This window comes from Nerophis ophidion, linkage group LG16 (genome assembly GCF_033978795.1).
Source record: "Nerophis ophidion isolate RoL-2023_Sa linkage group LG16, RoL_Noph_v1.0, whole genome shotgun sequence".
NCBI lineage: Eukaryota > Metazoa > Chordata > Actinopteri > Syngnathiformes > Syngnathidae > Nerophis > Nerophis ophidion.
The window spans coordinates 1,208,860-1,235,126 of record NC_084626.1 but is presented as its reverse complement, the minus strand read 5'-3'; the positions used below and the strand labels follow the sequence as shown (position 1 = coordinate 1,235,126).

Genomic DNA, 26,267 nt, shown 5'->3' with positions numbered 1-26,267 from the left:
ATGAAACTCAGTAGCCTATATTGACATATATATAGCCTATATTGAGGTCCAAGAGCCAGTTCCAGCTCGTGGTGCCCAAGACCAGACTTAAGACCAGGGGAGACAGGGCCTTCTCTGTGGTCGGCCCTAAGCTCTGGAACACTCTGCCCCTCCATGTTCAAACTGCTTCCACAGTGGAGTGTTTTAAGTCTCGTCTTAAGACCCACTTTTATTCTTTGGCTTTTAACACTACGTGAGTTGTGTGGTCCTCTGTTCTCTGTTGGGTTTTTTATACACTTTGATTTCTATTTTACTGTTTTAATTGATTTTACCCTTTAAAATAGTTTTTAATCATATTTGTTTTTATATTGTTTTTATTGGTTTTATATTTATTTATTTTTAGTTTTTATTCAGTCATTGGTGGAGCATAATATATATATATATATATATATATATATATATATATATATATATATATATATATATATACTTTTTTTTATTCTATTTTATTTTATTTTTTTTTACAATTGTTTTTAACATGGCTGTGCAGCACTTTGGAAACGTTATTGTTGTTTAAATGTGCTAAATAAATAAAGTGGATTGGATTGGATTGACGATAAAAAGTTGTTATCGCAATTGTTGGATATGACCGACCATGCATCACTATAGCTCTTCTCTCAAAGTATGTGTAAAGTAACGACCTGTCACATCACGCCGTGACTTATTTGGAGTTTTTTTGCTGTTTTCCTGTGTGTAGTGTTTTAGTTCTGTCCTGCGCTCCTATTTTAATATACTGAAAAAAGTGACTTTTTGGAGCTGTAAACTCTATTATCATAATTTATACCTAATATTTTTTAACATTCAGTAAGAACTACAGTTACTTAAGTAAAATTAAACATTTTATTAACGTAATACATGAATTATAAATGATAAATAAATGGGTTGTACTTGTATAGCGCTTTTCTACCTTCAAGGTACTCAAAGCGCTTTGACACTACTTCCACATTTACCCATTCACACACTGATGGAGGGAGCTGCCATGCAAGGCGCTAACCAGCACCCATCAGGAGCAAGGGTGAAGTGTCTTGCTCAGGACACAACGGACGTGACGAGGTTGGTTCTAGGTGGGATTTGAACCAGTGACCCTCGGGTTGCGCACGGCCACTCTTCCACTGCGCCACGCCGTCATATGTATATAACCATATATAAATATACATAACAGCTACCAACCATTCACGAAACCCAACACAACACTCCAATACGTGCACCATGACAGCAACCACCCACCCACCACCACCAAAAGAATACCTACCGGAATTAATAAAAGGCTATCGATGCTGTCATCCAGCAAAGCTGAATTCGACCAAGCAACCCCCCCGTACCAGAAAGCACTTGATGAAAGCGGATACAACTTCACCCACACAACGGACGTGAGGAGGTTGGTACTAGGTGGGAATTGAACCAGGGACCCTCGGGTTGCGCACGGCCACTCTTCCACTGCGCCACGCCGTCCCTTATGGGGGAAGAGTAAGTTTCACTTAAGTTTTCTCATACTATTTAAATGTTTAATACATGGGTGTCAAACTCTGGCCCGCTGTGAAATTTAATTTGGCCCTTGAGGCATCCATCCATCCATTTTCTACCGCTTATTCCCTTTTGGGGTCGCAGGGGGCGCTGGCGCCTATCTCAGCTACAATCGGGCGGAAGGCGGGGTACACCCTGGGCAAGTCGCCACCTCATCGCAGGGCCAACACAGATAAACAGACAACATTCACACTCACATTCACACACTAGGGCCAATTTAGTGTTGCCAATCAACCTAATATCAAATTAACATTAGAGCTGGCCCGCCCCTGTAACGCCACATTCGCCACTAATACTCATACTCGTCAACCCTCCCGATTTACCCGGGAGACTCCCGAAGTTCAGTGCCCCTCTTGAATTTCTCCCGATTTCCCCCCCCCGGACAATAATATTGGGGGCGGGCCATAAAAGCACTGCCTTTGGCGTTCTCTACATGTCGCCAAGTCCGCTTTTCCTCTATACAAACAGCGTCACGGCCCACTCACATGATATATGCAGCTCATACACACACACAAGGCATATTTGGTGGTCAACAGCCATACAGGTCACACTGAGGTTGGCCGTATAAACAACTTTAACACTGTTACAAATATACGCCACACTGTGAACCCACAGCAAACAAGAATGACAAACACATTTCGGGAGAACATATGCACCGTAACACAACATAAACGCAACCAAACAAATACCCGGAACCCCTTGCATCACTAACTCTTCCGGGACGCTACAATATACACCCCCGCTACCACCAAACCCCCCACCCAACTCAAACCCGCCGCCGAAAAGAGGCATTCAATTTGTATTTTTATTTTATTTGATATGCCATTGATATTTTTTAATTATTATTATTTAAAACTCGGTTTTGCATGTCACTATAAAGTTATATAAGCCCTGCTTGGTCAATATTCAATGCAAAACTTGTTTGGGTCACTATTAGAGGATTAATTTGTTCAACCTCGGCCCGCGGCTTCGTTCAGTTTTAAATTTTGGCCCACTCTGTATTTGAGTTTGACACCCCTGGTTTAATAGTTGTACGTACATAAACCTAAAAATATTACATAAACTTTACTCCGAAAATCCAGTGTTTCGAAACGCATGCGCACAGGACAACAGGTTCTGGCCAACTTCACAGAGCACTGCAAGGTGGCCTTGTGGGTAATTCTTAACTTGCGTTTATAATGTGTTACAGAGTCGAGGTTTATCAGAAATGTGTGTGGTGTGGGTTCACAGAGTGTGGCATATATTATTAAGAATTTTAAAGTTGTTTGTATCACAACCGTCAGTGTAAAAGGTATAGCTGTTGACCAAAGTATGCGTTGCAATTACGCATCTGAAACAGCGAAACGCAGGCGTCCTTCCGGCATGTAAACAGCATAGCGTAGAATAAAGTCCCCGACCACCGTGCCGCGGCCGCAGAATAAAATTCTGTTGAAGTCTTTGAAATTACACTCATTTTTATCCTGGACGCCATTGATAAGCGCAGGAGTGAGAAGAGGTTTTAAAATAATTAGCGCTCCGACGGCTATTCAAGGAAATATGGTGTATAAAATGTACTTAAAATTTTGAGGGAAATGATGTTCCCGCCGATGTAAAACAAGTAGACTTTACTTAATTTGTTTAAATAAATATAACTTAAAACTTGGATGTAATTAAGTAACTGTTACTTAATATCTTCACAACTGTTATGTTATATGGTAAGTAGAATTCCCTTGTTACTTGATATTGCAGCATTAAATTTTACCTAAGTAAATCTTATGAGTTTTTTTTTTCAGTGTGGCTTTTCCTCTTTTGTTGGTATTTTCCTGTAGCAGTTTCATGTCTTACTTGAACGCTATTCCCCGCACCTGCTGCGTTTTCGCAATCGAGACTGTTTTAAGTTGTGCGGATGCTATCCCTCTTTGGGGGGATAATGTTACGGATGCACTTTGTGGACGCCGTCTGCTCCACACGCTGTAAGTCTTTGCTGTCGTCCAGCATTCTTTTCGTTTTTGTTTACTTTGCAGCCAGTTCAGTTTTAGTTTCATTTTGCATCGCCATCCCTGAATATCGATGCTTAGCGGCACTCGCCTTTTATTTGTTTTTGGTTGAAGTGTTATATAAATTTTTTACCTAAACGCTTCCTGATCACAACAAACAATGTTCCCGACATCTACAAAGCAATTAGCTATCTGCTGCCACCTACTGATATGGAAGCGTATTACACAGTTAGTCCGCCGAGCTCCAGACAGCACAGACACTCAACAACGGCACATTTACGGATTCTAATTACTGGTTTTTAAAAAATATTTTTAACCCAATTAGGTGAAATTACATAATCTCTCACGGCACACTAGTGGTTGAAAAACACTGCTCTACCGAACGGGCCTGTTACTCAACTCTCCTAATTCGAGTATCCCGTTCTCCCCAGAGTATGGCCTCATTATTGCTGATATAATACCAGCGACACCCAATGTCCCACCCTCGCTCTACAATGGAATTTGACCTGAGCAACTTACAAAAAAAAAAAAAAAAGAAGCTCGGTTCCTTTTGAAATGCATCTCGCTGCTTTTTATACCTCCTTTGTCTTCCCCTCAAGTGTTTCGCAAGTCCGGCAAAGCGCATTAAAGCGGGGGTCCTTAGTGCGTTAAATATTCATCAGCGAGGGCCGGCGTCTTACGTAACGTTTAGTGTTGAAATTAAGAAAAACGGGAAGATGAAAGGTTTTCTTTGGAAAAAAAAAAAAAAAAAAGGGCAGGCAAAGAAGAGGAGGGTCGGGTTTTGGGGCTAATTTGAAAGGAAGGGATTGTAAAATATACCTACAATAATATTGTGCAATTACATTGTTTAATCTGATCAATCGCAGTAAATTACTTGCATGCATTATTTAAATTAACTTTTAGAAAGACCGTGATATTTGGACACAGATGCAATTTTACTGTCAGAATGTCTAATACAGTGCTTCTTAACCTTCTTAATACAATTTAAATGTTTTTTTTTCAAATTCAAGACGGAGTTACCGTATTTTTCGGACTATAAGTCGAGGTTTTTTTCTTAGTTTGGCCGTGGGTGCGACTTATAGTCTGAAAAATACGGACGGTATGTGTTTTTGGTAACATATTCTAAGTAACAAAGACTTAATTAAGAGTTTTTTGGACCATATTCTAAGTAGGGCTGTAATTAACAACTAACTAGATAATCGATTAATCTGTTGATTATTACTTCGATTAATCGATTGATAATCGGATAAAAGAGACGAACTACATGTCTATCCTTTTCAGTATTTTATTGAAAAACAGCATACTGGCACCATACTTATTTTGATTATTGTTTCCCAGCTGTTTGTAAATGTTGCAGTTCATAAATGAAGGTTTATTTTTTATATATATATATATATATATTAGGGGTGTGGGAAAAAATCGATTCGAATATGAATCGAATCGTTTACGTTGTGCGATTCAGAATAGATATTTTTGTTCTTCTTTTGTTTTTATCAATCCAACAAACCACCATAACAATGCAATCCAATTCCAAAACCGAACCTGACCCAGCAACACTCAGAACTGCAATAAACAGAGCAATTGAGAGGAGACACAAACACGACACAGAACAAACCAAAAGTACTGAAACAAAAATGAATATTATCACCAACAGTATCAATATTAGTTATATTTTCCGCATAGCAGTGATTAAAAATCCCTCATTGACATTATCATTAGACATTTATAAAAATGGAAAAAAAGAACAATAGTGTCACAGTGGCTTACACTTGCATCGCATCTCATAAGCTTTACAACACACTGTGTCCAATGTTTTCACAAAGATAAAATAAGTCATATTTTTGGTTTGTTTAATAGTTAAAACAAATTTACATTTTTGCAATCAGTTGATAAAACATTGTCCTTTCCAATTATATATATATTTTTTTTAGATCTACTACTCTGCTAGCATGTCAGCAGACTGGGGTAGATCCTGCTGAAATCCTACGTATTGAATGAATACAGAATCGTTTTTGAATCGAGAATCAAATCGAAACGAAAAAAATCGATATATTATCGAATCATGACCCCAAGAATCGATATTGAATCGAATCGTGGGAAACCCAAAGATTCACAGCCCTAATATATATATATATATATTTTTTTTTCAAATAAATAAATAAAGTAGCCTCTGCACATGTGCATAGCATAGATCCAGTGAAGCGATGACTAAATTAATCACCAACTATTTTTATAATCAATTTTAATCGATTAGTTGTTGCAGCCCTAATTCTGAGTAACAAAGACTTAATTTAGAGTTATTTGGTTAGGGTTAGGGTTAGAGGGTTAGGGTTATAATAAAGTCTTGCCGAATAAGGCATTAGCATGTTCTTAATAATGACAAGTTAAGAGCCGATATGTTACTAATTTGCATGTTAATAAGAAACAAATTAATGTTGAATATGTTCCCCATACTAAGTGTTACCATGTTTTTTTTTACTGGGGCACAAAATGAACCGTGCAAGAACATCACCTTGTTCAAAGAACAAAACCAACACAGTGCATAAACTCACAACAAATTACTTCTGCTGTTGCCGTATCCGTAATACGCCGATAGAGAGAAGTTTTTATTTACATGATGAGTCGGGTGGGTCTTGACCTCCGCCGAACCCCTAGGGTTCGATCGAACCCAGGTTAAGAACCACTGGTCTAACAGGAACATTTTTCCATTTTTCTACTTTAACAGTTGTATCTAAAGTCCAGGATTATCCATAGCGAGCTCAACGGTCTTGAGCCTCCTCGCTCATCTTTGCATTATATCAGGGGAAGGGAACCTATGGCTCTAGAGCCAGATGTGGCTCTGATGATGACTGAATCTGGCTCTCAGATAAATCTGAGCAGAAATTTGCTTAACATGATAAGTACCGTATTTTTCGGACTATAAGTCACAGTTTTTTTTCATAGTTTGGCCGTGGGTGCGGCTTATACTCAGGAGCGACTTATGTGTGAAATTATTAACACATTACCGTAAAATATCAAATAATATTATTTAGCTCATTCACGTAAGAGAGTAGACGTATAAGATTTCATGGGATTTATCGATTAGGAGTGACAGATTGTTCGGTAAACTTATAGCATGTTCTATATGTTATAGTTATTTGAATGACTCTTACCATAATATGTTACGTTAACATAGCAGGCACCTTCTCAGTTCTTATTTATGCCTCATATAACGTAAACTTATTCAGCCTGTTGTTCACTATTCTTTATTTATTTTAAATTGCCTTTCAAATGTGTATTCTAGGTGTTGGGTTTTATCAAATAAATTTCCCCCCAAAAATGCGACTTATACTCCAGTGCGGCTTATATATGTTTTTTCCCTTTTTTTATTATGCATTTTCGGCAGGTGCGACTTATACTCCGAAGAATACGGTATATACAATGATGTTGTACAATTACATTATTTAATCAGATCAATCGCAGTAAATTACTTAAATGCATTATTTAAATTAACTTTAAGAAAGACCTTGATATTTGGACACAAATGCAATTTTACTGTCAGAGTGTCAAATAGGAACATTTTTCAATTGTTCTACTTTAACAGTGTTATCTAAAGTCCAGGCTTTTCCACAGCGAGCTCAACGGCCTTGAGTCTCCTCGCTCATCTTTGGACTATATGATCACTGTCCGTATCACGATCCACGGTCAAAATAAATGGTGTAATTAATCTTTGTATATGCATGATTAATGTCATACTTAATTTTCCTGAAGGAATCAATAAAGTACTATCTATCTATCAACAGTATTTTTCGGACTATAAGTCGCAGTTTTTTTTTCATAGTTTGGCCGGTTATAGTTATTTGAATGACTCTTACCATAATATGTTAGGTTAACATAGCAGGCACCTTCTCAGTTGGTTATTTATGCCTCATATAACGTACACTTATTCAGCCTGTTCACTATTCTTTATTTATTTTAAATTGCCTTTCAAATGTGTATTCTAGGTGTTGGGTTTTATCAAATACATTTTCCCCTTAAATGCAACTTATACTCCAGTGCAGCTTGTATATGTTTTTTCCCTTTTTTATTATGCATTTTCGGCAGGTGCGACTTATACTCCAGTGCGACTTATACTCCGAAAAATTCGGTAATGGATAATTACTCTAGTAATCACAGTGTTAAAAATAACCAGATTACAAAACCATGCAGCACAAGAAGTCGCATTAATGGTAAGAAGCATGTTATTCATTATCTTCAGAATACCAATGTTATTAAAAAGAATAAGAGACTTATCATACTCTAAAAATGTTGGTCTTTCTTAAAAATGCACGCATTTAGTTGTATTCAGTGTTAAAAAAAAATATTAAATGGCTCTCATGGAAGTACTTTTTGAAAATAGTTGGCTTTCATGGCTCTCTCAGCCAAAAAAGTTCCCGACCCCTACACTATATGATCACTGTCCGTATCACCATCCACGCTGCCTATCCACGGTTAAGGTAGAAGAGCAAGCATGGTCCAAATAAATGCTGTGATTAATCTCTGTATATGCATGATTAATGCCATACTTAATTTTCCTGAAGGAACTCTCCTGAAGGAATCAATAAAGTACTATCTATCTATCTATGCATTATAGTGATCAATCACATTAATGTTAACTCTTTAAAAAAGAAGAATTTGACAGCCCTAATATTAGAGCTGTCAAAATATTCTTATTTTTTCAAGTCAAATGAACCACTTTTGAGTTTAGATTAATCATGATTAATCACATTTTCTACAAAAACATTGCTTCCCGTATTTTCGGACCACAGGGCGCAGCAGATTATAAAGTTTATTCCGGATAATTTTATACAAAAGGCGCATTACAGGGGTCATATTATGATTTATTTTATTTTCTACATTTAAAACTCTATCTTGTGGTCGACAAAACATGTAATGGAGGTTCTTTGGTTCAAATTTTGCAAAGGTTATGTTTTACAAACTATCTTCAAGTCGCTCAAGACCCTCTCTTCAGGATGCGCCATTTTGCGGGCGGTCTTATTTTTGTGGCTTCACTTGAAAAAAGTATTCACCCCTTAGTGGACGGGAGTGGAAGAAGTGTCAAAAGAAGGAGCTGTTTTATGGACTTACAGATTTTACTTCAATCAATAACGGAGCAGAATCTACTCTTCGGTGGCTTACTAGTGAAACAACGCGGAAAATGTGTCCCGTGAAAAACCGTCCGACCGGAATTCTCTAAAAACAAAAGTTCCTTGGGTGAATAATGTAAACTCACGACACCGGTATGTTTTTAGCAAGGCCACTGACAGCTATAAGATACAACTTTAACCTACTTTATATTAGAAATGGAAACAGCGGAGAATGAATGTCCCATAACAAAAAGATAGAAACAAAGACGAAGCTTATCGAGTACGGCGACACGGGCTACAGTGGCGGATGAATGCAAATTTTCAGGATTTATGTAAATCCCAAATACACATCAACAGATACCAGAAGATATGAAAAGTTAGTTTTGCACAATATTGCAAAACAAAACGCCAAATAAATCCGGTAAAAGGTGCCATTTTGGGGTCCTTATACACGCACCATAATAATACCCAAATGTTGAAGCACAATACGCCTGACTATGGTAGCCGTAAAGCTCCGACTATCTATCAAAGTCGTACTAAAGCATTTTGACAGATTTTTCAGCGTCGTTTGTAATGTTTTATATTCTCAATTGAAAGGTCTAGTGTTGTTTACTGGCGTCATATTGCAGTCGACGTGTATCTCTTATGTGTGACTGCCATCTACTGGTCCCACTTATCATTACACCATGTACCAAATAAAATTGTTGCAAGGTCTGTAAGCACAACCAGAATAATGTCTTACATTGGTCACACCGGGTTATAAGGCACACTGTGGATTATTGAGAAAAGGAAAGGATTTTAAGTGTGCCTTATAGTCCGAAAAATCCAGTAACTTATCTGTTATTTTTGTTGTCAACATTGCCGTGGATGTATACTTCCCCAGCGTTGTTTGTCGTCCACTGCTTATTGTCCATGTACTACTAACCTTCTCTCAAATATATGTTTTGTTTGTCGATTTAATGTGTATTTTGCTTCAATACGAGAATTAATTGCTGCATTATGTGCAATTGCCTTTGGTTTTATCCAAAGTCCCGTTGAGGTGTATTTTGAAGAGAACTGTACTACCAGTCGCAGTTTCCTGGCTCATCTTTTCACTGGCGCATGCATTGACATGATTTCTGACCGTATAATCATTTGCGGTCAAGGTAAAGAGTATCAAAAATAGTGTGATTAATATGCATTCATATACGAATAATGCACCATTTTTTGGGTGATTAATCACATACGCTAACTCCTTAAATTTTCCAGGCCTAGTATATATATATATATATATATATATATATACATATATATATATATATATATATATATATACAGTATATATCTACAGTGTATATATATATATATATATATATATATATATATATATATATATATATATATATATATGTATATATCTACAGTATGTATATATATATATATATATGTATGTATATACAGTATATATATATATATATATGTGTGTGTGTGTAAATTTACATGTATATATATGTACGTATATATATATATGTGTGTGTGTATATATATGTGCGTATATGTATATATATGTGTGTATATATGTATGTATAAATATATATAAATGTGTGTGTATATATATGTGTGTATATATGTGTATATATATATTTATATATGTGTGTATATTTGTGTATATATATATTTATATATATGTATATATGTGTGTATATATGTGTATATATATATTTATATATATGTGTATATGTGTGTGTACATATATGTTTATATGTGTGTAAATATACATATATGTGTGTGTGTGTGTGTGTGTGTGTGTGTGTGTGTATATATGTGTGTATACATATATATATATATATTTGTGTGTGTATATATGTATATGTGCGTGTGTGTGTATATATATATGTATGTGTGTATATATATATGTATGTATATAAATGTATGTATATATGTGTGTGTATATAAATATGCAAAAATGTGTGTATATATGTATATTTGTGTGTGTGTGTGTATATATATATATGCACATATGTGTGTGCGTGTGTATGTATATATACTGTATGTGTTTGTATATATATATATATATATATATACATATATATATATATATATATATATATATATATATATATACATATATATATAATTTATTTTTAAACCGTATTATTCACACTTTGTGATTAATCATGATTAATCACAGGTTATTCCTCGCTTGCTTGATTTAAATTAACTAAAAAAAAGAGCCCACCATTTTTCTCCCCAATGTTTTACTTGAATGCACCTCACTTGATGGTTAAAAACTGTATTTAAGTGCAATCGGGGTGTATTTTGAAGCGAAATTTACCACCAGTCGGAGTCTCCTCACTCATTGACCTGATCACTGACCGTCATAATGTCTGTGGTCATGGTAAAGTAACATGAGATAGTTTTTTTGTGATTAATCACCAAGTCAACTCGTTATTATATTATATATATATGTATGTATGTATGTATGTATGTATGTGTATATGTATGGATGTATTTTGCTATTATTATATCGGTGTGTGTTTGTGTGTGTTGACAGCTGAAATGTCACCGTGGCCTTTCCTGCACCAATCAATCAACATTTCCTGACGCTGGACATCCACTTTAACAGATAAGCGTCTTTTTTTCTTCTTCTTTTTTTTATAATGTCATAGTCGATACAGTTCCTGATTCCGACACGTGCAGGCAGGCCTCTATTAAAATGTCAAAGAACAACATTTTTTGGCCGACAAAAGCTCACATCCGTCAGACGATCTGACAGCCATTGTCCAAAATGGATCAAACAACAATGGCCACCAGTTATTTGACGACACAACAGTTTATACATCTGTTGTGCGTTCAATTCTTATGACGCAGGGGTGTCAAAAGTACGGCCCGTGGGCCTGATGAGTTTGCTAAGTGTAAAAATTAACCTGAATTTTTTTAATGAAAGAAACTGCTGTTCTAAATGTGTCCACTAGAGGTCGCAATAGCAATTCTTTGTATCTTTATAGATGCTTTATATCAGGGGTCGGCAACCCTCGGCTCTGGACTTTAGCGCCGCCCTATAGGCTCTCTGGAGCTTTTTCCAAAATAAATGAAAAATGGAAATGATGAGGGGGAAAAAACATATTTCTTGTTTTAATTTGGTTTCTGTAGGAGGACAAACATGACATAAACCTCCCTAATTGCTATAAAGCACACTGTTTATTTTTAACATGCTTCACTAATTCGAGTATTTGGTAAACGCCGTATTGTCCTACTAATTTTGGCGGTCATTGAACTCACCATAGTTCGTTTACATGCAAAACTTTCTCCGACCTTCTAAGACGTGTTTTATGTCACTTCTTTTTCTGTCTCATTTTGTCCACCAAACTTATAACGTTGAGTGAGTTTTGTTGATGTTATTGACTTGTGTGGAGTGTGCTAATCAGACATATTTGATCACTGCATGACTGTAAGCTAATTGATGCTAACATGCTATTTAGGCTAGCTGTATGTACATATTGCATTACTAAGCCTCATTTGTAGCTATATTTCACCTGATTTAGTTTCCTTTAAGTCCTCATAATTAAATTTATATCTCATGACACACTATTTGTATGTAATATGGCTTTTAATTTTTTGCGGCTCCAGACAGATTTGTTTTTGTATTTTTGGTCCAATATGTCTCTTTCAACATTTTAGTTTGCTGACCCCTGCTATGTATGTACAAAATAAACCACCTAGGAATATGATCAAACTACATAAATAACATCCTGTAATTAGATTTTGATGTATTTTTTTTTACCTTGATAGATTGGAAATAACACCAATGAGTTGACTGATTAATATTTTCACATAATTTATTTAATGATGGGTCAAATGCAGAGAATAATTTCGCCACATCTAGTATGTGTGTGACAATAATTGGTACTTTAACTTTATTTAGAGCAGGGGTCTCGAACTCAATTCACCTGGGGGCCACTGGATGCAGAGTCTGGGTGGGACTGAGCAGCAAGAAAATAAAATATTTTCGCATCCTGGAAGAGTTAGTGCTGCAAGGCTTTCTGGGTATTTTTTCTGCCACGTTTATGTTGTGTTACAGTGCGGATGTTCTCCCGAATTGTGTTTGTCATTCTTGTTTGGTGTGGGTTCTCAGTATGGTGCATATTTGTAACAGTGTTAAAGTTGTTTATACGGCCACCCTCAGTGTGACCTGTATGGCTGTTGACCAAGTATGGCTTGCATTCACTTGTGCGTGTGAAAAGGCGTCGATATTACGTGACTGTGCCGGCACGCAAAGGCAGTGCCTTTAAGGTTTATTGGCGCTCTGTACTTCTCCCTACGTCCGTGTACCACTCCGTACAGCTGCGTTTTAAAAAGTCATACATTTTAATTTTTGGAACTAGTATCGAGAATTTCCGATATTACATTTTAAAGGAAATTATATCGGACATCTCTACAAATAACAGTTTGAATTGGTCCAGGTTATCGGGGACTGTTATTACTGACAGACAGGTGTCGCGGTGTGATTGCAGTTGGGCATGTAAGAAAACCCTCGTCTCCATGGCAACGTCTCTGTCGCTTCCACTCATTTGCCGCTTTTCCACTAACGCAGGGGTAGGCAACCCAGAACGTTGAAAGAGCCATTTTGGAGCCAAATAACACAACGCTGTCAAGGGCCATCCATATAAAACTCACGGCCCGCACTAATATTAAACTTTCATATTAAGGTGGGGGCCGCAAAATAACGTCTCGCGGGCCGCGTGTCTGAGACCCCTGATTTAGAGAATATAAATAACTACAAATAAAGTATACAGGTAATTGTAAAAAAAAACAACAACAACATTATGATTTGTATATATATTTTTTAGAATGTGCTTGTTCTATTTTTGAACCCAAAAAAAACACTGAAGTCGTCTTTATTTTTAAGTTATCCTGCCGTGATTTTACTTTTTTCCACCATGTGGCCCCCAATCTAAAATGAGTTTTCACATGTTTACCTCATTAGTTAACTGATTAATATTTTCACATAATGTATTTGGAAAATATAAATGAAGACAAATAAAGTATACAGGTAATTGTAGAAAAAAAAAACATGATTTGTATGTATTTTTTTAGAATGTGCTTGTTCTATTTTTAAATCAAGAAAACACACTGAAGTCGTCCTTATTTTTAAGTTATCGTGCCGTGATTTTACTTTTTTCCTCCATGTGGTCCCCAATCTAAAATGAGGTTTTACACGTTTACCTCATTAGTTGACTGATTAATATTTTCACATAATTTATTTAGAAAATATAAATAACGGCAAACAAAGTATACAGGTAATTGTAAAAAAAAAAAAAACACAACAACATTATGATTTTAGATTGTGCTTGTTCTATTTTTAAACCAAGAAAACACACTGAAGTCGTTTTTATTTTTAAGTTATCTGGCCGTGATTTTTACTTTTTTCCTCCATGTGGCCCCGATCTAAAATGTCTTTTTACATGTTTAGCTCATCACAACGATATATTTTGCAGTTCTGAATAATTGGAAAGGCACAAAGCTGGCGCAAAGAGGAGAAAAGCTGCGTGGGCTCCTTCGACGCGCCACGGCCGTGCTTAAGAACACAAACAGCGGGACTCTGTCGCCTGTTCTTTGTTTGTTGCGTGGGGGCTGCAGGGAGGGGTGGAGGTCGTGATTTGTTCCCTCGGAGGTATACAGGATACGGCAGGAGCCAGGACGTCGTGACTCCCTCGTTTTTTTAAGTGCAATAAAGGGCGCGTTTAAAAAAAAACAAAAAAACACGTCACGACACGACGTTATTCGTGTCAGCATTTAACGGAATTAAACACGGTTTATTTTAACTCGCCTAATACATAGTAAAATGCATTAATTAAAAACAAACTATTTTATCACTTTTTTTATAATGCATGTTATTTTTTATTTTTTTTAAGTGTGTGTTTTTAAAAAAAAAACAAAAAAAAAATTAAAAAAAAAAACCTCCATGGACTCACCTGAGCTCGACCGGGCTTTGCTTTTGCATTTGGGCGTGAAGCTGGACGACGAGCCGAGCAGACTACCGGGGTGGAAGAGACTCCCGCTGTACTCATGCGGCGTGTGCAGGGGGTAGCCCGGGTAGGTGGGGATCGGGTGGTGCGTGGCCTGGCCCTGGCCGTTCATGGAGGCCAAGCCGCCGCGCAGCGGGCTGCAGCTCTCCATCTTCATACTGTCCGACAGCGGCATTTGGTACTTGAGCGACTCCTTCTCGTCCATCCTGGTCGACGTGGAGGTGGGGGAGGTGGGGCCCGGGTCCGGGGACACGTCTTTGGGCGGGGTAGGGGGGAAGCTGTAGAGGTGCGGGCTGGAGTGGCTCGCCGGCGTGAGGGAGGACACCGGAGCCGTGCCGGTGTTGCTGCTGCACGGGTAGCCGGAGCTGGTCGGGTGCAGGCCGGGTTTGCTGAAGTGACTCACCGCCCAGGCGTTGTGGTGGTGGGCGGCGGACAGGGCCGCCTTGCCGGGGTCCAGCCAGGGAATGCCGGGGCTGTGGATGAGGTGTGGCCGGCAGACCTGGTTCCCAGTGAGACGAGCTGCAATTGCAAATATCTTATTGTCCAGCTTTTTTTCTCCAAACTTTCAAATTGTATCCAAAAACCTGATGAATTATGACGCGTTTTTTCAAAGTGACAAACTTAAATAACAGAACGTCTGGGGGGGGGGAAAGTGTCTTCTTCCCAGCTGCAGCCCTCCGAGTAAGGATTGTTAACAGTGAATTTTGCGGTTTTTTTTATTTTATATCCGGGAAGTCTCTCTCTCTCTCCCTGCCCGAGCAGAGAGGGTTAAATGACACACTTCCCTTTCCTTTGGCTGTCATACAAATTCCTTTTATGTTGCTCAATATGCAGGGAAAATGTCACCAAGGTTATTTTTTTCCTCAAATATTGAAAACATGCAATTAAAATAAGTGTATTTTATCCATACTGCAGGATTTTTTTCCTGCATTTAAAAAGGACAAAAATATTGAATATGTAATAAAAACAAAAATGGGTTCATCATTTTCCTGCTTATACAAACGACTAAAATACTTAAAAATGTGCTATTAAAAATCACCTCATTTTACCCATACTGCAGGAATATTTGTATTTTTTCCTGCATATAAAATGACTAAAATATTATGAGATATGCAATTAAAATTCAGCGCATTTTACATACACTGCAGGAATATTTTTTATTTTTTTCCTGCATATAAAACGATATTTTAACATATTAAATTCGACCATATTAAATGTAAAATTCAGAGCATTTTACCCATACTGCAGGATTTTCTTCTTCTTCATATAAATCGATTAAAAATGTTTAAAAATATGAAATAAAAAAATCAGCACATTTTACCCATACTGCAGGAATATTTGTTTAGTTTTTTCTTCATTTAAATATATGCAATTTAAACAATCAGCACATTAAACCCATACTGCCGGAATATTTGCTTTTTTTTCTTCTTCATATAAATCGACTAAAATATTTGAAAATATGCCATTAAAAATTACTGCCTTTTACCCATACTGCGGGAATAATTATTTTTTTCTGCATATAAAAATGACTAAAATATTTCTAAATATTCAATTTAAAACATCGCATTTTACCCATACTGCAGGAATATTTTTATTGGTTCTGCATATAAAACGACTAAAATATTTGAAAATATGCCATTAAAAATGAGTGTCTTCTACCCATACTGCAGGCATAAAAAAAATTCTGCATTGGGAAAACGACTGAAATATTTTTAAAATATTCAATTGAAAAATCAGCACATTTTACCCATACTGCAGGAATATTTTTATTATTTCCTGCATATAAAACGACTAAAATATTTGAAAATATGCCATTAAAAGTGAGTGCCTTCTACCCATACTGCAGGGAAAAAAAATGTTTCTGCATATAAAAACGACTGAATGTTTTTAATGTATGCAATTTAAAAAAAAATCAGCGCATTTTACCCATACTGCAGGAATATTTTTATTTTTTCCTGCACATAAAACGACTAAAATATTTGAAAATATACCATTACAAATGAGTGCCTTTCATCCATACTGCAGGAATATGTTTTTTTTTCTGCATATAAAAATGACTGAAATATTTTTAATACATGCAATTAAAATCCGCGAATTTTACCCAAACTGCAGGAATAATTGTGGGTTTTTTCTGCATATAAAAATGAGTAATATTTTTAAAATATGCAATAAAAAAATCAGCGCATTTTACCCTTACTGCATGAATAATTGTTTTTTTTCTGCATATAAAAACGACTGAAATATTTTTAAAATATGCAATAAAAAAAATCAGCGCATTTTACCCATACTGCAGGAATAATTGTTTTTTTCTGCATATAAAAACGACTGAAATATTTTTAAAATATGCAATAAAAAAAATCAGCGCATTTTACCCATACTGCAGGAATAATTGTGTGTTTTTTTCTGCATATAAAAACGACTAAAATACTAAATAACAGGTGATTTAAAAACAAAAAAGGGGCGCATCTTACCGTGCGCTTGGCTGTAGGTGACCCTGGCCCGGGAGTTGGTGTAGTAAGGATTCCCTTGAGAGTCCAAGTGGTTCAGGAACATGTCGACCTCGTCTTGGGGCAGCAAAGGCGCCATGGGCTCCATGTAGTTGTGGCCCAGGCTGTGGTGGTGCGAGTCCGGGTGCTGGCCGTTGAGCACGGCGTGATGGTGCGCCATCCACCGAGACTGATCTGCCGCTGCGACCTCCATGGTATGTTTGCCCTCCAGAAGTTTAATCCTCTTGATAATAATACACGCTCCCCGCGTTGAGTCGGGTTTAAAGTCACCAATAGAATCCTCAGACTAAACCGTCTTCTTCTCCCGCTGGCCGGGTTATCTGGAAGGAAGAAATCATAACCTTTAGAGAGATACGGAATCAACGTCGCGTAATGACGCAGGCGCACTAGAGTAAGTTTATCAAATAAGTGTTTCTCCCAGGATCAACAAAAATAAATAAAAGCAGACAAAAATGTGTCTTGTGGCTACCTGTTGTGGATCAGCTGTTCCAGGCTGGAGTGTCGGCCGTGTGATCGCGGCGCTGGCGGGGATCTTTAATGAGATGTGGCGCGGACTGACGCGACTGGCGCCAGTAAATTCCCATATCAAGCCGCGGGGGGGCGGGGCCTCGCTCTCAGCCAATGGCGAGCCGCGCCGCCGCAATTGGCTCCCTGCGTCCTCGCTCTTTTTTTTTACTTTTTTTTTTTTTTTTCTGCCAATTGAAGTGAAAGACTTCTCAATCAGCGGTGTAATATCTCCTGTCTCTCCGCAAGCCGCACAATGGCGACAATGATAATCGTTTTAGCGCTTTAAGACAGACGTTTAACATACTTGCTGATCCTAACTAATATGATTATTTAGAAAATGGAATTCCGCACAAAGACGCCGCTGTATTGTCAACCAACATATTAACATGTTCTAATGCAATTTATATTTCAATAACATTATTGAACTATACGAGTTGGGAAACTGTGTTAGATGTAAATATAAACACAATACAATGATTTGCAATCCGTTTTCAACCCATATTCAGTTGAATGCACTACAAAGAAAACATATTTGATGTTCAAACTCGTAAACTTTATTTTTTTTGCAAATAATAATTAACTTAGAATGTCATGGCTGCAACACGTGCCAACGTAGTTGGGAAAGGGCATGTTCACCACTGTGTTACATCACCTTTTCTTTTAACAACACTCAATAAACGTTTGGGAACTGAGGAAACTAATTGTTGAAGCTTGGAAAGTGGAATTCTTTTTCATTCTTGTTTTATGTAGAGCTTCAGTCGTTCAACAGTCCGGGGTCTCCGCTGTCGTATTTTATGTTTCATAATGCGCCAAACATTTTCCATGGGAGACAGGTCTGGACTGCAGGCGGGCCAGGAAAGTACCCACACTCTTTTACTAAAAAAAACAGCTGTTGTAAGACGTGGCTTGGCATTGTTTTGCTGAAATAAGCAGGGGTGTCCATGATAACGTTGCTTGGATGACAACATATGTTGCTCCAAAACCTGTATGGACTATACAGCAATAATGGTGCCTTCACAGATGTGTAAGTTACCCATGCCTTGGGCACTATTACACCCCCATACCATCACAGATGCTGGCTTTTGAACTTTGCGCCTATAACAATCCGGATGGTTATTTTCCTCTTTGTTCCGGAGGACACCACGTCCACAGTCTCCAATTATAATGTGAAATATGGACCTGTCAGACCACAGAACACTTTCCACTTTGCATCAGTCCATCTTAATTGAGCTCGGCCCAGCGAAGCCAGCGCCGTTCCTGGGTGTTGTTGATGAATGGGTTTTTGCTTTGCATAGTAGAGTTTTAACTTCCAATTACAGATTTAACAACCAACTGTGGTTACTGACAGTGGTTTTATGAAGTGTTCCTGAGCCCATGTGGTGATGTCCTTTACACACTGATGTCGGTTTTTGATGCAGTACCGCCTGAGGGATCAAAGGTCCGTGATATCATCGCTTACGTGCAGTGATTTCTCCAGATTCTCTGAACCTTTTGATGGTTTTACGGACCGTAGATGGTAAAAATCCCTAAATTCCTTGCTATAGCTCGTTGAGAAATGTTGTTCTAAAACTGTTCGACAATTTACTTACAAATTGGTGACCCTCGGCACATCCTTGTTTGTGAATTACTTAGCATTTCATGGAAGCTGTTTTTATACCCAATCATGGCACCCACCTGTTCCTAATTAGCCTGCACACCTGTGGTATGTTCCAAATAAGTGTTTTATGAGCATTCCTCAACTTTATCAGTATTTATTGCCACCTTTCCCAACTTCTTTGTCACATGTTGCTGGCAACAAATTCTAAAGTTAATGATTATTTGCACACAAAAAAAGAGTTTATCAATTTGAACATCAAATATGTTGTCTTTGTAGCATATTCAACTGAATATGGGTTGAAAATGATTTGCAAATCATTGTATTCTGTTTATATTTACATCTAACACAATTTCCCAACTCATATAGAAACGGGGTTTGTAGAAGAGGCAATTCCACAATGAATTGTATGTGAATGCAATGTAAGAGTTGTTTGAATGTTGAAGATTTTGAATTTCCAGGAAAACTGGAATTTTCTTTGGAACTTGGGAAAGTGTTAGTTTGAATGTCCAAAATGAGTGGAATGTGTTAATGTTGGAATGGTGTGAATAGGTAGAAAAATGTGGGAATTGTGCAGCTTGGAAAAATGTTATTCATTTCAATGGGAACTTCCTGGAAATTTGGGGAGAAGCGAGATTTTTTGGAAAGTGTTTTAGGAGAATGAATGTCCTGAATGAGCTGAATCGGTTGGTGTTGGAATTGTTTAAATCGGTCAAGAAATGTTAAAGGAGTAAATGGTATTAAGGTATTTCTGGAAAATTGGGATTTTTTGGAAAATGGCAAAAACTTGAATGGTCCCTGAATGAATTGAAATGGTTGGTGTTGGAATTTTTTTTTTAATCGGTTGAGAAATGTTGAAGTAGCAACATGTTGGATTGAGAAATGGTATTTCGGAATATCGTGAAAAACGACAATTTTTCCAGTTCAAAAAATGACTTTGTTTTTTGTCCTAATTAAGACAAATGTTTTGATGGGAGAGCGGTTGAAAAGCGTTGCAAAATTTTGGGAGTAGTCGTTACCAGAAAAAAGGGTGGAAATAGGGATTTGGAAAAGCAGGAATTCTGGAAAATCCCAGAATTTTTTTTAAGTTTGAAAAAGGGAGGTACAAATTTCTAGAGTTTTGGAAAAGCAGGAATTTTGAAAAATCCGTGTATTTTTTTTAACTCAGAAAATGGGAAGTTTGAATTTCCAGAATAGTGGAATGGTTTGAATCGGTTGAAAAATGTGGAAATTGTGGAAGTTTGAAAACTGGTCAATTCCTTTTGAATGGGAAAAATGTCAATGGTAACTTCCTGGAAATTTGAGTATTTGGGGAAAAGCGTGATTTAAAAAAAAATGATTAGGAGCATGAATGAGCTGAATTGGTTGGTTTTAAAACTGTTTAAATCAGTCAAATGTGGAAGGAGTAAATGGTATTAGGGAATTTCGGGAAAATCGGCAATTTTTGTGAAAATGGTAGAAAATGGTCCCTGAATTAACTGTGTTGGAGTTTTTCAAATCGGTCGAGAAAGGTTGAAGTAGTAACATGTTGAAATGAGAAAGGGTATTATGGAATTTTTGGAAAAGCAGGAATTTTTCCTGTTCAAAAAACAACTTTTTTTTGTTGTTGTAATTATTACCTAATTAAGAGGAATATTTTGACGGTGGAACGGTTGAAAAATGTGGGAGGCCTAGTCGCCAAAAAAAAGGGGTGCAAATAGGGCTTTGTAAAAGCAAGAATCCTGGAATTTTTTTCAACTTCGGAAAAAGGAAAGTTTGAATTTCCAGAATGGTGGAATGGCTTGAACCGTTTCAAAAATGTAAAAATGGTGAAAGTTTGAAAAATGGCCAATTCATTTTGAATGTGAAAAATATCAATGGGAACTTCCTGGAAATTTGAAAATTTGGGGAAAAGCGGGATTTAAAAAAAAATAGTTAGTAGCATGAATGTCCTGAATGAGCTGAATTGGTTGGTGTTGGAATTGTTTAAATCAGTCAAGAAATTTTGAAGGAGTAAATGGAATTTCGGGAAAATTGGGATTTTTTGGGGAAAATAGTAGAAAACTTAAAAGGTCTGAATGAAATGGTTAGTCTGGGAATTTTTCAAATCGGTCGAGAAATGCTGAAGTAGTAACATGTTGAAATAAGAAAGGGTGTTATGGAATTTCTGGAAAAGCGGGAATTTTTCCAGTTCAATAAACAATTAGTTTTTTGTCCTGATTAAGAGGAATGTTTTTGACGGTGGAACTGTTGAAGTGGGTTGAAAAATGTGAGCGGAGTAGTTGCCAGAAAAAAAGGATGGATATAGAGCTTTGTAAAAGCTGGATTTCTGGAAAATCCTGGAATTTTTTTAAATTCTGAAAAAAATAAGTTTGAATTTCCAGAATGCTGGAATAGGTTGAAAGTGGAATGGTTTGAATCGGTTGAAAAATGTGGAAATTGTGGAAGTTTGAAAACTGGCCAATTCATTTTGAATGGGAAAAATGTCAATGGGAACTTCCTGGAAATTTGAGTATTTGGGGAAAAGAGGATTTAAAAAAATGATTAGGAGCATGAATGAGCTGAATTGGTTAGTTTTAAAATTGTTTAAATCAGTCAAATGTGGAAGGAGTAAATGGTATTAGGGAATTTCGGGAAAATCTGGAATTTTTGTGAAAATGGTAGAAAACTTAAATGGTCCCTGAATGAACTGTGTTGGAGTTTTTCAAATCGGTCGAGAAATGTTGAAGTAGTAACATGTTGGATTGAGAAAGGGTATTATGGAATTTCAGGAAAAGCAGGAATTTTTCCAGTTTAAAAAAAAACTTTGTTTTTTGTAATTATTACCTGATTAAGAGGAATGTTTTGACAGTGGAACTGTTGAAAAATGTGAGAAAAGTAGTCGCCAAAAAAAAGGGTAGGAAATAGGGCTTTGTAAAAGCCCAAATTCTGGAAAACCCTGGAATTTTTTTCAACTCGGAGAAAGGGAAGTTTGAATTTCCAGAATGGTGGAATGCTTTGAATCGGTTGAAAAATTTAGAAATTGTGGAAGTTTGAAAACTGGCCAATTCATTTTGAATGGGATAAATGTCAATAGGAACTTCCTGGAAATTTGAGAAATAGGGGAAAAGTGGGATTTTAAAAAAATGATTAGGAGCATGAAGGTCCTGAATGAGCTGAATTGGTTGGTGTTGGAATTGTTTAAATCAGTGAAGAAATTTTGAAGGAGTAAATGGAATTTCGGGAAAATCTGGATTTTTTTTTGAAAATAGTAGAAAACTTAAAAGGTCTGAATAAAATGGTTAGTGTGGGAATTTTTCAAATCGGTCGAGAAATGCTGAAGTAGTAACATGCTGAAATAAGAAAGGGTATTATGGAATTTCGGGAAAAATGGGAATTTTTCCAGTTCAATAAACAATTAGTTTTTTGTCCCGATTAAGAGGAATGTTTTTGACGGTGGAACTGTTGAAGTGGTTTGAAAAATGTGAGCGGAGTAGTCGCCAGAAACAAGGGTTGGAAATAGAGCTTTATAAAAGCAGGAATTCTGGAAAATCCCGGAATTTTTTTGAATTCGGGAAAAGGGAAGTTTGAATTTCCAGAATGGTGGACTAGGTTGAAGGTGGAATGGTTTGAATCGGTTGAAAATTGTGGAAGTTTGAAAACTGGCCAATTCATTTTGAATGGGAAAAATGTCCCGGAAAACCTGGAACTTTAGGAAATGACAATGATAATCGCTTTAGGGATTTAAGACAGACGTTAAACATACTTGCTGATCCTAACTAATATTATTATTTAGAAAATGGAATTTGGTTTGGAACTTGGGAAAGTGTTGCTTTGAATGTCCAGGATGAGTAGATTGTTGGAATGGTGTGAATAGGTACAAAAATGTGGGAATTGTGCAGCTTTGAAAAATGTCCCATTCATTTCAATAGGAACTTCCTGGAAATTTGGGGAAAAGCGGGATTTTTCTGATAGTGATTAGGAGCATGAATGTCCTGAATGAGCTGAATTGGTGTTGGATTTGTTAAATTGGGCAAAAAATGTAATCGGAATTTGGGGAAATTTGTGATTTTTCTTTAACTTGGAAAAAGGGTAGTTTGAATTTCCAAAATGGTGGAATGGTTTGAATCGGTTTCAGAATGTGAGAATTGTGTAAGTTAGAAAAATGACCAATTAATTTTAATGGGGAAAATGCACCAAAAAAAATGATATTGTGGGAAATCTGGGACATTTTTTTTAGAATTGTTGAAGTAGAGCACATAATTCCTGAACAGGTTGAATATTTTGAAGTTGGAACAGTTTGAATCAGATGAAAAATGTGACAGTTGTGGAACTTTGAAGAATGTCCGACGGATTTCAATGGGAATTTCAGAGAACAAGGGGGAAAAATGGGAATTTGTTTTTAAATGGTAAAAAAAAAACTTGAATGAGTTGAAATAGTTGGTGTTGGAATTTTTCAAATCAGTCGAGAAATGTTGAAGTAGTAACATGTTGAAATGAGAAATGGTATTATGGAATGTCTGGAAATTCGGGAAAACCGGGAATTTTTCCAGTTCAAAAATCAACTTTGTATTTTCTTCTGATTAAGAAGAACGTTTTGACGGTGGAACGGTTGAAATGCGTTGAAAAATGTGGAAGGGGTAGTCGCCAGGGTGAAATAGGGCTTTGGAAAACCAGGATTTCTGGAAAATTCCTGGAATTCTTTTTAACTTTGGAAAAGAGAAGTTTGAATTTCCAGAATGGTGGAATGGTTTGAATCGGTTGAAAAATGTAGAAATTGTGTAAGTTTGAAAAATGGCCAATTAATTTTGAATGGGGGAAAAATGTCCCGGGAAACCTGGAATTCTGGGAAATCTGGGAATTTTCTGAATTTGTCAAGGAAATAGACTGAATGAACAGTTTGAAGTTGGAACGATTTGAATCGGGTGAAACATGCAAGGTAGAACGCGCCAAAATCTGTAGAATAATAAGAAATTGAGTAATAAATAGATGAATTTTGGTGTATTAAACCATGTGTGAATGCTTTGAAAAATTCTCACAATTAGCCATACATATATATTGTTTTGGCAATGTTTTTTTAATTCCCTAAAAAAACAGGAGTGGATTTATGAGCAGTCAGTCTGGCCCATTGTTAGGACAGTGTAATTGTCTTTAATTAGTAGCAGCATTCCACTTGTAAAAACAGAGGTTTTTGTGTGTGGGACAGGGCTATCACAGACACTTTGCATACTAATGGCGTCCTTTTCTTTGCTTATGGCACCATGGAATGGCTGCATAGCCTCACCTACACTGGGGGGGGAAAACAGGATTTGACTGCATTTAGCAGTATTATTTCACAGTAAAATACTGCAATGCAAATGTACTGAAACCTTTCAACAAATGACTGTAAACATTGCAGTGGCCTTATATTTTCGCTGCATTTCATGTTGTTTGATTAATCTTGATTAATTAAGTGGGTCCAGAATTTCATTTGGCTTCAAATTAAATTTTATCGTCATAAACTCAAACTGAAACATTTTTCAAATGTTTTACTTGATTGCACGTCGTTTATTTGCTCAAAACTTGGTAAAAGTCCAGTTGTGTGGTAGTTAGAAGTGAAATACATGTATATATGTGTTTATGTATGCATATATATATATATATATATATATATATATATATATATATGTATATATATGTATGTATGTATATACATGTATATGTATGTGTATATATATATATATATATATAAAATATATATATGTATACATATAAATATATGTGTATATATGTATATGTATGTATGTATGTATAGATGTGTATATATATATATATATGTGTGTATATATGTATATATGTATGTGTGTATATATATGTGTATATGTATGTGTATATATTATATATAAATATACTGTATGTGTATATATATATACTGTATATATATTTATGTATATATTTATATATGTATATATGTACTGTATGTATGTATTTATGTATGTATATATATACTATATGTATATATATACTCTATATATGGATATGTATGTATGTAGATATATGTATGTATGTTTATATATATATGTGTATGTATATATATATGTATTTATTTATAGATATATATACTTTATATATGTATATATGTGGCCCTGCGATGAGGTGGCAACTTGTCCAGGGTGTACCCCGCCTTCCGCCCGATTGTAGCTGAGATAGGCGCCAGCGCCCCCACGACCCCAAACGGGAATAAGCGGTAGGAAATGGATGGATGGATGTGTATATGTATGTTTGTATATATGAATTTTTATATATATATATATATATATATATACATATATGTATGTATGTATATATGTAGATATGTATGTGTATATATACATATGTATGTATTTGTGTATGTATATATATATATATATATATATACATATATGTATGTTTGTATATATGTATGTATATATATATGTAGATATGTATGTGTGTATATATATATGTATGTATGTATGTATGCATGTGTGTGTGTGTGTGTGTGTGTGTGTGTGTGTGTGTGTGTGTGTGTGTGTGTGTGTGTGTGTGTGTGTGTGTGTGTGTGCGCGTGTGTGTAATAGGGCTGTCAAGTTATATATTTTTAAACCAGATTATTCACATTTAGGGATTAATCATGATTGATCACAGGTTATTCCTCGCTTACTTCATTTTAGTTAACTAAAAAAAGAGGCCAAATCTTTTAAAAGAAAATGTATGTTTTACTTGAATACACGTCGCTTAATTGTTAAAAACCAATTAAGCGATATTTTGAAGCGAAATTTACCACCAGTTGAAAGTCTCCTCATTCATCTTTGGTCCGGGTTATGCACTGTGGTTATGTCAGGAAAATGCACGGTCAACATAAATTGCGTGATTAAACGGTATCTATTGCCATCATTTTTGTGATTAATCAAATGAGGTAACTACCTACATTTGACAGCCTAATATTACGGTGGTCTTTTGTCAGATTAATCACTATTGAATTTAGATTAATCGTGATTAATCACTAGAGGGGTGCTTAATTTACATGTAGTACTTTTGTCGTGGGTGTT

At 36.2% G+C, this 26,267-nt stretch overlaps 1 protein-coding gene across 2 annotated transcripts in view; it reads right to left on the bottom strand.

Annotated features, from left to right (window-relative positions):
- gata2a (GATA binding protein 2a) overlaps positions 1–17,718 on the bottom strand; it is a 30,575-nt gene extending 12,857 nt beyond the window's left edge. Inside the window, exons 1-3 of one of the 2 annotated variants that reach the window (XM_061922526.1) lie at positions 17,629–17,718; positions 17,124–17,479; positions 14,599–15,171 (exon numbers count right to left, since the gene is read on the bottom strand). In XM_061922526.1, coding sequence (XP_061778510.1) covers positions 14,599–15,171; positions 17,124–17,352 — 802 coding nt within the window. In that variant the 5' untranslated portion in view covers positions 17,353–17,479; positions 17,629–17,718. The remainder of the gene's footprint in view (positions 1–14,598; positions 15,172–17,123; positions 17,480–17,628) is intronic. The other variant, XM_061922525.1, reaches the window with a different exon arrangement.
- Between the last annotated feature and the right edge of the window lie 8,549 nt (positions 17,719–26,267).